The sequence below is a fragment of the Argiope bruennichi genome, chromosome 2, assembly GCF_947563725.1.
Source record: "Argiope bruennichi chromosome 2, qqArgBrue1.1, whole genome shotgun sequence".
In the NCBI taxonomy this organism is placed as follows: Eukaryota; Metazoa; Arthropoda; class Arachnida; order Araneae; family Araneidae; genus Argiope; species Argiope bruennichi.
The window spans coordinates 90,458,484-90,475,951 of NC_079152.1; the positions used below are offsets into that span (position 1 = coordinate 90,458,484).

Consider the following 17,468-nt stretch of genomic DNA (forward strand, 5'->3'; position numbering starts at 1 on the left):
TTTGGTTGAAAGACCATATATCGTATTTCCTTCATCTATTACTCCTTTCTTCTGCTCATGGAAATCTAGAAATGTAAAGATTCATCAAATTGAATTTTTTAACGACTATAAAATTTTCTTATTGTATGTATCGCATACGAGAAAGTGAAAACTTATTCTCGTAAAATTATTTTACATTTTTATTTCACAATATAATTATTATTTTTCAAACAGTTTTGTTTCTCTTCAATTTAAAATTCTCACCATTTATTTTCACTGATGGGAATATTAATAATTAAATATTATTAATTCAATTCGGGAAATTGTTTATTTTTTCTTTTCTTTATTTTGTATTAAGTTCGTAGCATAAATGAATAAATTATTCTTGTAAATATTTAACGTTTGGTAGACTGTTTTATTTACCTAATGGTTGGTTATTATTTTTTATAATAAGAAATAATATATAGAAGGAGATCATTGATATGCAAGAAATAAATTGTGTAAAATCAAAACCAAGTTTACAAAAACAAGCACATTCGAGATGAAAGAACATTACATAGTCAATATTTTTTAATCTAAATAAAGTTGAATTACTTAAATATTCTATGTGTAGTTTACAGTGTTCATTCAGTGTTCCACAATTTTGCCATCTTAGGTTAAAAAATTGCCGGCGGTGAGAATTTAAATATCTCTTCCGCTGTTTGCTTTGCCTTATTATTCTTGAATCCTTCTAAACTTCCTATGCATTAATGAAATTCGTATCATTTAGCAATTAGTATTTATTGCATGCCTATTCCACTTACAATTCATTATAAATATAATTGCTATGGTTCTTCCATCTTTCACTAACTTTCATTATAAGTGAAGTCTGAATCAGAGATATTTAATATTTTTATGACCAACGATATTTTTTGCAAATATGTTTCAATTAACGAAACCTATGCTTGAATGTTGGCGTTGTTCCCTTAGCCTAATATTAATTTTCAAGATTTGGTGAGAAACTTTGTCTCTAAATTTTGACCAGTTCAGATATGATAAGCATTTGGACCAAAAAAAGCTAACAAAAAAATATTTTCTGCCCTTTGTAGTGATTAATTAAATTTGGGGGCTTCCCTATTAAGACTTATTGAGTATGCATTTAAATGTTTATTGACAAAAGAAAATGTTACTTCCCTACGGAGCAGAATAAATAATGACCAATATCCTCAAAATTCATGTACACTTGCTTCTAAATTAAGCAATCGATCAAAGGTATCCACTCTGCAGTTCCAGGTCTCCCATCTACTACAACCTAAAAAGGCCTCTCTAACGTACAATTATCCATATCCCGTCAAACTGTCTACTCCATTTTCACGCACATAACAATACTCGCTCAATGAACTGCCAACACACGTTCCTAGCATCAATAATGGAACGATCCAGCATCATCTACCGTTGGCAAAAATTATTTCTCTCCACATCTTTTCTTCTGGAATATGATGGATGGCGCATCGAAACAAAGACTGAGAAAAGTGATGTACCATGCAAATCGAATGCCACTAGACAACACAAAAGTAGCGTCACATTCGTATAAATTACATAATTTTTGGAAGGTAACCGGAAGAACGTTGTTTGGATTTAGTGGAGTGGGGTTGTTTTTCTGCTATTTTTTTATTATTATTCGACCTGTACCGTTTGAGCGGTGGCAGTGACCGCATGACTGCTGTTTGTAGATGGTGTAAGAACAATGGAAGCGGCGCATCTTTACGGGAGGAAGTGGTGCATGAACTGTGGAAAAAATAGCTGAAATATATCTAAAAAAAGGGCGCCCAATCTGCACAAGAAAATGCTAAAAAAAATTCCAAAGCTATTTTTACACCTTCAGTATTATGGTTTTTATCCTGTTTCATGTAAAAAACGAAAGGATGAAAAGCTTAATCTACATGACATGTTAATAATATCGAAGTCACTTTTTCAACAACTAGAACTTTTTTTTATATATTGTGTGATGAAAAGTGACAATTTTGAGAAAAAGCGAGTTCCAATAATAAACGAAAATTGTTAGTTTTCTATTCGGGACTCTAAAATAATGTATGTGGTAATAATGTATGGTATATGTAATAATGACTTGTCTATATATGGTATTTAAAAGATTTATAAATTATAAATTCAAAACAGAATTCAAACGAATTTTTTCGTTATTAATTTATTCTTTAATGATCTGCTTACGATTACTGAATATATCTTATTTTATTCAAATCTACAAATATTGTTCATTAAATGAATAATATTTATTAAAATTAGCTGGATATAATGCTGATTAACATGAATTAAAATGTGAAATCAAATCAAATCAAAACAAATTTTACTTTGATATGTTTGGTAAAAAAAGACTATCCTGAATAAAAATCCCTGATATATAAATGGCAATGATAAAATATTTTTACTTTCTCTCATTTGAAATATACAATAAGGGAGTATTGTAATCATCACAAAATGGCACCTCGAGATTTTGATGAGTCTCCTCATTTCAATCCTCCTTGAATTCGAAAAACACATTTTTAGAATTTTATTGGTCTGCCTTTGAACACGATATCTCAAGAATGCTTTGAGTAGCTGACAATGTTTGGAATTGGAATTCGGTACGGCATATTTGTAGAATTCTATCAAATTTTGAAAGAAATCCATTCACTGAAAATTTATTTGACCACCTGTTCGACTGCTAGTGAAAAGATTATTACTAAAAGAGCTGGATGGATAAAATTATGGCACAGTTTTGGCATCTAAAGCTTATATCCATATAAAGTGTCTATCGGTCTGTAATTCAAAAATGCTATGACATACATAAATGCAATCTGGTATGCAATTCTGATACTAAAATTGTAGTTTTGTGTCCAATTTTAATTTCAGTCGATCGGAAAAAAAAAGAATATCCAAAATGCATATAAAAATTTAAAATGCATGCAAAATGTTTATAGCTTTCTTTACTATACTACGAAGCTCAAAACACTCAGGAAACAAAAATATGAGCACCCGTGGCATTCAGACGGTCTTATTCAAGACCACAATTTCTATATGCATAGGCGGCAAGAACACCTTTATTAGAGAGTATGCACGAAAGTTTCAGAAAGACCTCTCCCGCTGATTTTCATTTCGTGTCTACTGTCAATCCACAACACTATCTATCACTTTCGGAATTAGAAGAGGACAGTTTCTGCAGTTATATTCCTCTTGGCTATCGTTTAAATCAACATTATCGTGTTTGAGCATGATAATAAAATGTAATATAGATTTAAATATTTCATAAACCATTAATATTAACACAGATTATATTTTGACTTCACTTTTTAACAAACTTTAAGACAAGTATATTGGCAGCCATTTACTGAACCATTAAGAAAAAGAAGCAAACTCCCATTTCGATGCATATCTGCAAGATATTTTTTTTTTCCTTTTTTATGTAAAATTTGTTTTATGAGCTATTTAATATTTTTGGTCACGATGTTGCGTTACATAATCTTATTCGTCAATATCTTAAGGCTATGAATTAAGAAATGTTAATCCTTTTTACCTATTTACCAGGGATTTTTTTTCCAGAACTCTCAAATTTGCATTCTGCAAAATCATATGTCGAAATATCTTAAAATCACATATTTTTCACGTTGATTATCTGATTAAATCAAATGGAAATTTTATTAAGCGTGATTCGTATGGGATGCTGTATAAAAAAACACCGAAGACGTAGATTTCGGGTTTTTTTAAAAATTATTTTAGAGATAAATTGTAACTGAAACTGATTTTGTATCTTTAATTCTTCTAGGAAATCATCCAAAATTTGGGACAAAATTATCTGTGGTATAATATTTGAGAATAAATCAACTTTAATATCAAAACGCATATTTATATAGCAATTCTGTAATACAATTCTAGATTATAATTAACTCATTACAATCATTTTTAACTTAAATTAACTTTTTTGTATTAGCTATTTTTAATGAACAACTAACAAAGCACTCATGTGTACCGACTGATTAATGTTTATTCTCATTTTGAAAAAAAAAATCAAATTACACTTGATTACCTATGCATAATTTTTCTGTCTGTAACTAAGTATATAAAAAAATACAATCTTGTATTGAATTTCTTGCTAATTGGAAAAATTTATCATGTCTCATTAGTGAGATAATTTTTTTCCACACATGTTCGCTTATTCATATGCAGGGAACTTTAGGCAATCTTTTGTGTTTCGTCTTGAGAGCATGGATTTTGTAAGCAGCTGAACACAATTAGCGAACTTTCTCAAAAGATTGCTTTTGTGTGATAACTGAATGCTCTGTTGCTCTCAGTATTTGCTTTGAATTAGTCCAGTAATATTTGCATATCCAAGGACTTCAGCTCTGTTGACCTTGTAACCTTTTTCAATATTCTTGTTTTACTTTTTATACTGTATCATACATGTATTACTAGTTTTGGTCTGCTTGTAAAAAAGAAAAAGGTGCTCTTTCTCTATTAAAACAATAAGATAGTTAAAAAAGCGATTAGTAACGTATTGAGGTATTTTGTTGCCTTAGGCTATGCACATTTTGAGGCCCCTTTTCTAAAAAAAACTGATAAATTTATTATCATAGTTCATCATTTTTTTAAACATGTTGACTCTGCATTTTAGATTAATATTTTATTAAATTAGAAAATATGTTTTTTTGTTTATCTATTATGACTCCAGACTGCTTAGCATCCAAGTTTGTACTCAACATTTTTGAAATAGATGTTTGGTTTTGTAAATATTTTAATAATTAAGTGAATGTAATGATACAAATAAGAACTTGGCCTATCATACGTGACCAAGCTTTAATATTTTGTTATTCATAGATTGTGTATTTTTTAATCGAACTGCTTGCGGCTTCTTCTCACCTCCACTGCTCTTGGTAACTGCTTAGTCTGTCTAGTTGGAAATCCGACTGTGGAGACGACACAATTGTCTCTTTTGTTCCAGTTTTAAAATTATTTTATGCAAGAATAAATATGTTGCAAGGGCTATGTTGCCAAATAAAATAGTCCAATATTGAATATTGGGAGCAACTTTAGTATGGATAAACTAAATAAACCGAATCTTCGGAAATATAAAGTCAACTCAATATATATGAAATGAAGAAATTTGTTTAGACATCCAAGTCTCCAGAATTGCTAATACTACAAGTACTATTAACTGTTTTTTTTTCCTGGAGACTGATTACTGTTTATGTTGAATTGAAAATTGAATTTACATTGTATCAATGCTTTTATAACAATTAAAGTATATATTTATTCGTTTTATGAGATTTTAATAGATATATTTAAATTTTACATATTTTATCATATATTATGTAAATACTGAGCAAAATATAAATCATAAATGCAAAATATTCTGATAAAATTATTCATCTTTTATTTTTTTCTCACTTTACTGGGAAATTTTTAAGATAAGGCTTTTAAGGTCTTACATTAAGACTATCTGCATGTAACTAAGCAGGCCTACCTTGGGTATTTGGGTAATTAGTCTAATGATGCTGAAATGTTTTTAGACAAATTGTTATTGTGAATCACTACACGTAGGATTTCAGACAAACTTTTGGTTATCTGATGAGTTAGTCTAATATTTGTGAGATATCGAGTGGATTAACTTTTTTTGAGCAAAGGGTGATTTTGGGCTATGTTGCCAAATAAAATAGTCCAATATTGAATATTGGGAGCAACTTTAGTACCGATAAACTAAATAAACCGAATCTTCGGAAATATAAAGTCAACTCAATATATATGAAATGAAGAAGAAAAAAATGTATAATACATTAAAGGATATATATAATTTAAACCTTAAAAATACTGCATCTCTCTGTCTATCTCGAATTCTCTATTTGCTGGAAGAATTAAATTGATGTGCAGTTTTTATTTGATTCTTTTATACCAGAGCCCTATTTTCTGCCTTCGATTGTTTAGGAAAACGTTACTTAAGTGTGGTATCATTAGGAAATTCTAATTTATTATTCGTGAAGTACTAATATATATGGGCTCTTTGACTTAATGTAGCTAAGCTAGTCTGAACGAAATAAAAAAAAATTTAAAAAAAATCCCGAACACTGCCAGATAGAAGTCAGATAGGTACATCTCATTAGGCGAGTATAATTAATACTTATTCCTTTTCACTAATACTTAATTCTGATTTACGTTTTCACCATTCCCTGCTGGATTTTCGGTTCTATTTTTTATTCGTCTACTGGCAATATTTCCCAAAAGAAAGCTTCTCCATCCAGTCTGAGATGTGGATACTAAGACGTCTCTTGGATTTCAAACTGCCCAAGGCATGTTTGAAATTGCCTCTGCTTTTTATGTGTATGCTACTTTAAAAACGCTTTGCTGGCAGTTCCTGGAATTTGATGCCAGAAGCTTCGCCGTATTTGAAAAACCGATGCAACCAATTGTGCATTAGTTGCCATATAGCAAATGATGGATGAAGTAACCGATTGCATTTCATGATTGATTATCTGACAGATGTCATTTCATTGTGTCTGAAAATTTCGATTCCTTCCTTTCAGATATGTGAGAACTTTTTCTGATTTTAATGAATAATGCTAGATGAAAAAAACTGAAAGTTTTCTTTAAATATTAGAATATTTGCATTCTAATGTTAGGAGAATTCTAAAGTTTGCATGTTTTTTTATGTCACTGGAATTTAAAAAATTTATAAAATGTGCATTTGGAATCTGTGACATATAATACACTTCTTTTAAACTATGAACTTGATAGAAAAATCCTCCTCGTTAAATTTTGTGAAATTAGTATTAAAACACCTTGGACTTAATATGTCAAAAGTATATTAATAAATTGGCTTGTTTGTTTAAATAATTGAAATAAGTTTTATATTGTGAGGACTATCTGTCTTTTATAAATTTTTTCTTCATTACTTGCCCGCTCTTTCAAAAATTTTAATATTGTTCATTGGAAAATGAATAAAAAAGAAAAATAGTTTCATTAAAATTAATACGATTATAAGTGTTTTGCCGTATTTTCTTGCTGTAGTGGTTCTTGGGCGGAAGAGTACTTGATTAATCAGTATGAATTTCTTGGCCAGAGCTTAAGAATTCTTTTTCGCGTGTAAAAGTTTATTGTAAGTGATAAAGTTGTGGAAGAAATGGAATAAATGATAAAAATCCCTAAAACTTAAGAATGACATTAAACATATAACAGATTGAGAGAGACTAGAAATTCATTTAATCTTGCATATTTCTACAAATAAAAAATAAAAAAAAAACATGAATAGGAGTTTCTGCCTCAATAGGGCATATGAACTCATACATACTGCACATACTATTGTATCACTGTAATTCGATTTTCAGAATGCTGGACCATATTGTAAGGATCGTAACAATATTATTGGTCATTTTTTGCTAATAGAGGCCATATACATAATAAATACAAAAGTTTTGAACAGTACAGTTCGTAAGCAAAATAGTACGATTCAAAATGGCAAATGGGGGGCGAAAAAACTAAAGGAAATGCATGTAACAGGACGAACGTCCAACGAAGAACTAGAGAAATATGCTCATCTTACTCATTGTGTGTTAATATTCTGTGAGGTAAAATTGTCTAAAGAGGTTCCTGAAAACAACATACAACCGTTTAATGGTTTGCCTTAGATCTGAATCTTCTTACATGTGATGAAATTATATTCAAAAATAGGAAAGAATTTGCCAAATGTTAACGAATTTTTCTATTTTTCATCCTTTTTACTGCCATAATTTTCATGCAATAAATGTATTAAGTACTAAATTTTATTATTTATTCTCCTTTCATGCATTTTATTGCGATAGCTGTGCTTTTTTGATTTCTATTAATGCTTTAATAGTAAATTTAAATGCGAAATCATTTATAAAAGAAACTATGTTGCTATGTTATCTTTATTTTCTCGATACATAAATGCGAAAATAATTTTATTTATTCATTATATTTTCAAAAAACAAACGCAAAAAGTTCTTTTGTTTCCTTCTTTTGGAAAACAAAGAAAAACCGTGATACAGTTAGTGTTCTGCGGCGTCTAATCTATCATTACCCGACATAAAAATGCATATACATTTTTAATGCCTTCGTTGGAAAATACCTCCCCTTTGTTTTTTGTGTGCGTCAACTGCACGCTTCTGTTATTTTGCGGAATCTGGTTTTTGTCGGGGACTTTTCGTTGCAACAAAGAAAAAGGAGAATTATTTTCTGTGTAAACGTAGAAGGCTGAGCAGGTACACAACATTCGCGGTCTACTATTCAACGCCCATTTTTCAAGGACCCTGCCGAATTGTCTGCAAGCATCATAGCTCTGTCTTGAAACATACTTTTTTACTGCTGTCGTCTTAAAATCAAATCACAATAAGGCTTCTGTTTGAAAGTGTGTTGTGCATAAAAATAGGGATTATGATTAATGGCAGAAAACCAAGAAGGGAGCGGGGCGCTGGAGCTTTTTCTTTCGTGGTAATTTCTTTTCGCAATATTTTTGGCATATATTTCCGCTTCCTGTTTTTAAGTAAAACAATCTCAAAAATGTGTAAATTTCATCTCATTTTCGTGAAATAGAACTTATACATTTTTATTAAATGAATATTTTTTTTCTTTTCACACTATGTTTAAGAATGCAGACTATGTGGAAGCTAAATTTAAAATATTTATCTAATTTATACAGGACGACAGACATCTTGTTAGTTTATATATATATAATTTGATTAGCAGTGCATATACATTGTGAAAATTCGAGAAATAAACACTCGAAATATAATATGACCCCAAAGCAGGCATGATTTATTTTTTTAAAAAAACTAACAATTCTGTATCAAAGCTAGTTTCTAAAAATTAAGTGTATCACATTAATAATTCCATGTATAAAATTTGTATTGCAATATTACCAATTTATGCAAACAATTTAAAAAGAAGACATTACTTACATTCTATGCAAATTTATATTTAGTTTTCTGTTTTTAATATTGTAGATTTAAATATCTGTTTTAAATGCAGCAGTCTTTTTTTCTCGGTGTATTCTCTCATATCTTTGCTTTTACATTAAAATAAACATAGAATTTTGATTAACTACGCCATATAAAGTTCGCGGTATATGATTTGTGGGAATTGGCTTAAAAGGGGAAAAAAGGCTTGATCATAAGAATAGATACACTCTCCTTCCATTATTTTTGTTGGTTTAACAGAAATGAAACAATATTTCATTTGCCATATGAATTTGTGACAGGTTCTTCAGAAATATAAAAATAAATGCATGAGAATACAACACATTTCTGTAACTAATGACTTTCCCAGCAGTTTATTTTTTTTATTATTTTTTTTAAGGAAATTACTACAGTTACCAGAGTTTCGTAAAAATTTGAAATTGTTTTATTCATAGCCTAATTGTTGGTACCTGCGAATAATTTGTTTTGATGAATTTTTTTCCTTTTTGCTATTGACTGGAATAACAAGACGATTTTTCACTTTGTCTAAAACACGGTTCTATCGTTTATCTGTTTTGTATCTCATGATTTAAATATGGAATTGGGCGTTTTCGCTTCATAATCATCAAAGCATTTATACGAGTTACCTCAAAACTTCTGGTGCGATGACCTATAGAAAAGGTTGTGCGAGTTCATGTTAGCAACATACAGAACCAGACTCTGACTATGCCAGCGCAAATTTTGGATCTGGTCGGTAAAACCGAAAATCGAAAAGAAATGCTTTACTTAAATGAGTTATATGAAAAAACTGAACGAAAAGTATTTCTCTCACATTTATTGGGATAATGCTTATCTCATATTTATATATATTAGAATTTTTTCCTATTTTTAAATGACATAATATTATGAGTTTAAAAAAATCTACCTTGATATTATTATAAAATCCATGTTTTCCAGTCATCAAATAAAACCCAGTGTTTGATATTAGATATTTCTGTGAACATTCTAACTCTAAAATACTATTAACTATATTTTAGATCATTGTACATCAATATATAAATAATCAAATATTTGGTCAAATACATCATCTAGATGATTGTACGAATGTGGACATAATGCTTCAAAAATCCATAAAGCTAAATGGGCATCATTTGAAAGCCACGCTCCTACCATATCATATGATACCGTTGCCACTTTTACAAATAGTGAAATGAGCTGAATGATTTCATGCTAAATAAATGATATTTTAATTTAATTAAAAATCGAGAGTAGAATATTCCGGTGGTTAATACGTGTCTTGCAAACTTTACACAGCACAATCGCATTGAAAAGAAATCGAATTCTAATTAGTCGAATGAAAAGAAAAATTTTCATCTTCAAAATTCAGTTTCGTGCCAGATTTTTGTTTATAGTATACAAAAAAAAATCTATAAGAATAGCCGCATGGTTTAAACTTAGGGTCAGATAATAAATGTGAAGTGCATCTTCTCAATTTAATTTTGGAATCTTTTAGTGTTACTTTACAGCGCAGCGTAACATGATGTTTTATTAGAAGTTAGATAGCATACACAGTCCTATTTATCATCTGATTTTGATATCACGTGAACTGACTACTTCCTCTTAGATTTATTATGAATTATAATCGGTTTAGGACTGAGGGAGTAAGATAAAGGTAAATTGGCTGCATTACTGAAACAAAAAAAAAAAAAATGGTTAAATAAATTTAAATGGTGATAAAAAGCATAAGCGTGGCACTAAGAAAGATTTAATTTTGGGCTCAAAGTATGTGCAAAAAGGAATATTTCATTTATTTATCATCCTAATTTTGCAGGACTATTAAAAGAAAACAATACAAAATACAACCTTGTTGTCCAATTTAAATAAAAAACAACTGTTGAAAGTTTAAGTTCAATTCAGTTATAAGCGTTCAATGTAAACTCCTCCAGAAATTCGAAGGATATATCGATACATCGAGATATTACAGTAACTCATCTAACACATCAGCATGTCTGGTGCGAAATATTGCAGATATGCGTGTCTTGAATTCGTCGACATTTGGTAACGATGAAACATATCTGCTCATATTGAATACCTACGTGGAGAAATAGATTCGCCGAACTTTTGCGAAATGAAATTGTTGCAAAGAACATTCTTTGTTGTTAACTTTCTTTTTGTTGATATATCTTGTGAATAAGCCCCTTTCTCTTTCTTTCGCTCGTTTTATAATACGTATTGTATGATGAAGAGACATGAACGTTATTCGCAGGAATTGCTATTTTATTCTGTAAAATTCGACGAATTTTATAAATTTAGAGATGGTTGTGACGTTTGATTATTCTTTAAAAAAATATGTTTATGAAAAAAAGATGTTAATCTTTACTAATTAAAATTGAATTATCACAAATTTAATTTAATTATAAGAGTGAGATTGACGATAAATTAGTCAAGGCTTTCTACGAAGTAAACGTTAGTTATTGAGTGTGTTATTTGATATCGTTTATTTCTGATCGATCTGAATGATTGATTACTTTATAATACAATTTTTGTCTGCCAACTATCGAGCAATTCGGTTCTCAATTTACATGCGCAAATGTGTAACAGTTTCACTGGAAATTTACTCACCTTTTAGTAATCTAATAAACCGCAGTAAATTACACTTCTATATATGATACTTTTAAACTCTTTTAACTGTACAACTCGACATAATAACAAGTTCCCACATTCCATTTATTAGTTAAAGAAAAAATTTAAACGCGCATAAAGAATAAATTGAAATATATTTTTAAATGTCATAAGAAAGAATGAGATAAATATCATAACATATCACTACACTTTTTATGCTGAACTTTTCGGTTTTAGAAATTAAACTAGCAGAAGTATTCCCCCCTCAACTGTTCTGTATACTGACATGATGTTGCGTTTTGTGTTTTACTTCACCATGTAACATAGATAATAAAACGTGCATTTTGTACTTCTACCCTTGGACGAATATATGTCCAAAATTTGGTTCAAATTCACTACGTTGATGTTTAGTCCAGATACTGAAACTAATCAATCAAACTATTGCTATTTTCACTTACTTCGTTTATAATTATGTGAACTGACTGATAATGATGAATACTGATTACTTGTGTGACGTCTATGGACATAATACATACAAACTGATACACGATAGACGTCTACAATTGTGGTGGTAAAACAATATGCTAAATCTCATCCATCTAGTTATTTATGCTTTTAAAACTTTCTTACTGAAGTGCTCATAAGCAGATGGGCAGGCAGATTTCCCTTTGACAGATATTGCCTAAAATTTAATATAGATGTACAGTTTTTGATATTAAGACCGTATATTGTTTTATCAATACAGCTTGTTATATATTTGAATTATCATGCTGACAAACAGGCATAACTTAAAAGATGTTGGGGGGGGGGTCCGACTTGGGAAGGTCTGTAGATAGAAGATTAATGCAGCCAGTAGGTAGAAATGTAGATGTAGAGATTAATTCGAATTCTGGGGTCGAATATTTTTCTTCATTTGCACTTCATATACGAAAATGTATAAAAGCTTCGTGTTGTGATACAAAACTTTTTGTTGTATTGCTTGGCTATGACGAGTTGGCGGCTGATTTCCGATTTTAGACAAACGAGATATATTTGAAATGGATCGGGAGTTGCAATAAATTATATTGGACTTATATGTATTGCCTCCCTATTTCTTATCATCTTCAATAGCGTATTATGAAAGAAAAAAATGCAGCCAGTTTCTGACAATTATGATTTAATCCGTATCCTAACTTATCAAATTAGATTCGTCTGATACCATACAATTCTTACATCACATCCGCAAGCTCACCAAAACCAGATTATAGTTAAGAGTTATCTAATAGTTGTTTTTTTCGTTGCAAATTAAACACCTTTTCAACAATTATTTTTAATTCCTTTGCAACTCATTTGACACTTTGAGATATTTATTAATATACATTTTTACCCACTACATTTATGAATAATAAAGAGTTGATTTAACTGTAATTCTGAAAAGTACGTGATTCGAGGATACGCTATTTGATTCATTCAGCGTACAAGCTTAATATAATAAGTTACTTAAAAAAACAGTAAGAATCTACAAATGAGATTTTGAAAAATGTGTATTTCATGTTGATAAGTTTATATATATATATATATATTTGAGTACTTATCTCCTGTCACATTTAACAGCAGAAAAGTTGTCATAAACAAGTTTTTGAAAATGCTCAATATAAATATATTAGTGCTTTAAAGAGAGTATTTACGTCGCGGTAATAAGCTGGTTTGACAGAACTCCGCCATTTGTCACATCGTAATAACAGCTGTCAACTGAATATCGGAGCTAAAAAAAAATGTTACTGCCAAGATCTGAATATTTTCGTACATTTATAGTGCCATTTCTAGAGATGTAACTGGTTATTTAAGCTATGGGTGTGATTAGTATGAAGATAAGATTTGATTTATTCTGTAGAGACATCTTTTCACGAAATTGCTATTTGCGCCATAAAAAAAAAATTATAAAACAGAAGGCTTTTAACGAAAATATTTTTGGAAATGCATCGATAAAATTTGGTTTTAACCTATATTTTATTTTTATTTAACGTTTGCAATTCAAAATTATAAATCCGGAAAAAGGGAACTTGGGAAAAAATTTCTATTTTTCTGTGAATTGATTTAAACGGTTTGAAATCGATTGCTTATGTTTGAAGTATATTCCTTGAATATTTATTATTTCTACAACGCTATATTGTCCTTATTTAGTTACTTTCTCCACAGTTCATCGTGTGAAGGATGGGTATAAATATAATTCAATGAATCCGTACATCTCTAATACGTGAAAAAGAATGAAATTTAACCCTCTCATTCCTAAGATCACCAGTTGACGGATCTCATAGAATACTGGAATGCCCAATTACTCTTTTAAATATAAGAATATTCCCCTGCCTCCTTCAAAAGTCGCAATGAATTTTTTTAATAGGAGACAAATTCTTAAATATATTACATGTTTTTCTTTGATTTTTATATTATAGCCAACGAAAGTGGTCTTTCCAAAACTTTCTTGCCTATTCTCTAATAAAGCTGTTATCCTAGAGAACGTCTTTTATGGCATTGGCGTACAGTTGTTATGAAATATTATCCTTTGGCGTGAATTTGGAATTTTTAATAAATATGTCATGTCATCCTTGGCGAGTTATTTGGCTATTAAGCCCTGGCATGCAGTTATTAACATCCGAAAACCGACTCAGTACTTTAGATGCGATTTCCCCAATCGATTGAAACAAAAATTTGTTAAAATGCTACACTTGTAGTCACAAAATCCCATACCAAATTTCATTTATCTAAGTCACTGGAGCTTTTGAGTTATCGCGTTTATATGTTTCTGAAAGTACAGACCGACAGATGGTCAACCCCTCATTAGATTTGGATCAAAATTTGAAAGGTGTCTACGCAATAGATGTTTCATATTTCCTACTTGAAGAGTTTTTGAGTTATCTTTGTCACAGACAGACATTTTCCAAAAATGTGTCTTTCGAATTCAACGAGGCCTAAAACGTGGAGATTCGTCAAAATCCCGAGTTCGGTTTTTTGCCGATTGCAATACTTTTCTATTCGACATTTATGAGAGAAAAAAAACATTTTTTTAATACTTTTATTTTATAGATGCCTTCCAGAATAATATATTTATCACAATCCCATGCAAACATTTTACAAACCTTGTCATTTGCATCCATTAATTCTAGTATTGAGACATTCTCTCCCCTGTGAATCCCCATTATAATTTCTCACTTTAATGACCCTGTCGAGATGCCAAATTATGATCTAGTTTTGCTCAGATGGTTGTTCTTCTCTTTGCAGAAACAGGTGTAACGAGCTCTACAGCTGGTGTTCTTTTTCTGTCGAGAATCTCCGCAATGCAAGACAAGGAGACCGTGGACGACGCTGAGGAGGCCTTGACTTGCAAGACCGACATCATCAGCCAAACTCCTGAGAAAAAAGACGAGAAGCAGAAGGAATCCACCAAAGACGGAAAATTTGCCTTCCGGAAGATGAAAACGCCCAAGAAAGGTAAAAATCACGACTACCCATTGATCTTAATATCAAAAAATGTTTCACATTTTCTATAATTGTGTTTTGAAAAAAGAACGTTTTGAATTTAAGTCGTGTCACGGAGAAAAATTCATTTAAAAAAATTTAGTTTTATCACTTATATAACAAAATTAAAATTGAAAGAATCATGAAATATGTCAAGTAGATGATAATATGCATCTAGTTTTTTTAAAACAAAAATCCCCAATAAATAGAATTTTTTAAAAAAGAAAATGGATTCTAATATGCAGACGATAACTTTTTCAAAAAACAAAATAATTCTTGCAAACAAAATCAAATAAATTTGCATATAAATATGTTTTTAATTTTATTTATTAATTTATTTTTTTACCGGTACAAAATAATTTTAGTCATTATTAATTAATTTATTAAATAAACATGTAAATATTCGTACTGTCTTCTTTGGATATTTTTTTCACACAATAATTCAAGGGAAAACTCTTAAGAATAATGATATGAGGATTTAAATTCTTTACCATCGTAATAATATGATTTGATGAATTTTTGACCGTTTGTTGTACTGTTTAGAAGTGATTGAAATGGAAATAAACAAATAAAATCGCATTTAAAATCCAAGCATCGAAAATATATCTGGAATTTTTTTGAAATCGTTTCACCGCTGGTGTTTTTTATATTAATCGATTTATCCAATTTGCGAATAAAGAATTACGTATCTTATCAACCTCAAATTAGTTTCTAATGAAATTATAAAAAAATTTCAACTAATTATAAAAAAAGAAACCACAATAGTTTTGAATTTTAGAAGGCTAAAGCTTTTTATATGTTGTCACGATGATATTTAATTACGATATAGCGTATTTTGAAGTGTTTTATTGTTACTTGAATTTAAGTTTATTAAAGTGTTTTAAAACATCAGATTATAACTAGGTAATGATGAATTGCATTCTCCCTGGAAAAAAGAATTGTGAAACAGGAAACTTATATTGATTGAACAAATTTTATCTACAATCTATTTTTAAATTATAGCAATCATGGCCTAATTTGCTTATATTTTTCGATAAGATCCTGACATCTCGATACAGATGATTTGGAACAAATCGTAGAAATTTTCCGGTCACTGACTTGAAAATATGAGTTTTATTTCCGTGGTTAAGACTGAATAGATAAGTGACCTGTGTATTCTAAAAACGCTATTGGATAGATTTACAATTTGTTAAAATTATCTCAATCATAAGATTATCTCAAAAATTCTGAAACAATTTCTTTACAGTGGGATACAATTTTTTTTTAAATCCGTCGTATTTCTGTATATTTATTTTTGCCTTTTTTTACTTATTACACGTGGGAACTAAAATGTTCAACAAATTTTAAATTTTATGAATTTTTATTGATCTTATTATACAAATATAATGTAGAGGTAAAACCTGAATTCTAAATTTCTATTTTTACTTGGTATATTGGCATCTATTATACTGCGATCTATTGAATTATTTAAAACCTTTTTTTTCACAAAAGAGGTATCTGTTTAGAATATAGTGAGTATACTTTTTCAACTGATATAAACTAGGAGTAATATTTACTTACAACATATATTTAAAAATAATTTCATAATCTAATAATCTAAAGATAGAAAATTCCATCTGTAATATTGGTAACTTCCGAAGCCTATAAACGTTGGATCGTTATTGAATTTTTCTGTTTTAAAATAAAGTAATTTTTTCATTAATATTTGTAGTCATGGTATTTGATATTTCAATATTTGCTTTGCATTTAATTTATAAAAGCTAGATTTTAATTTATGTCCTAAAATGTTCAAGAATGATTTAGTTTAGCTAAATTAAATGGGACCACGATTGTTTATTTGTTAAATATAAGCATCGAGACTGGAGGATTTTAGATAAGTGAGTTCTGATACACTTTAAATCATACGCCGATTATACATAATCTTTCCTCCGCTGCGAAAGTTGGAAGACTTTCTCAGGTATCGGCATTGTAATTTAACCATTGTTTATACAATTTTAGTTACTTTTTTTCTCTAGCACTTCTAAATTTCTTAAAACGGCTTTTATTATGTCAACAAACTTTACCTTTTTTAATATCTGGTTGATACTATGAAGTTTGGAATTTTCATACTATTTTATAACCGCATCTTTTTCTTTAAGTACTTTTTTTAAATTGGAATTTTTCCACCTCTGAAAAATCTGACTAACATTCTTACTGATTCTTGAAAATTTTTTATACCCTGCTATAGATTCAGAAAAACTCGCATGGGCATTGTTCAGGGATCAAAAGGCTAATATTATGGCAAAAATAACTTTTGTTCTGTATTTAGTTAATCACAGTCGTTTGAATGCTCCATTCTGGCTAAAGGCGAAGTTCAAAGATGATTGATTTGATTTGATTTACAGTGTTTATTTATGAATTTTCTATTCTTTCTTATTCGTTACTCTCTCTGTTAAT

The 17,468-nt window shown here is 29.6% G+C and overlaps 1 protein-coding gene across 4 annotated transcripts in view; it reads left to right on the forward strand.

Moving 5' to 3' along the window:
- The window catches only part of LOC129958047 (protein disabled-like), a 146,876-nt gene that overhangs the window by 117,652 nt on the left and 11,756 nt on the right, over positions 1-17,468 (forward strand). For all 4 annotated transcript variants that reach the window (XM_056070220.1, XM_056070211.1, XM_056070201.1 and 1 more), the window contains exon 2: positions 14,796-15,005. In XM_056070220.1, the coding sequence (XP_055926195.1) occupies positions 14,852-15,005 (154 nt within the window). In that variant the 5' untranslated portion in view covers positions 14,796-14,851. The remainder of the gene's footprint in view (positions 1-14,795; positions 15,006-17,468) is intronic.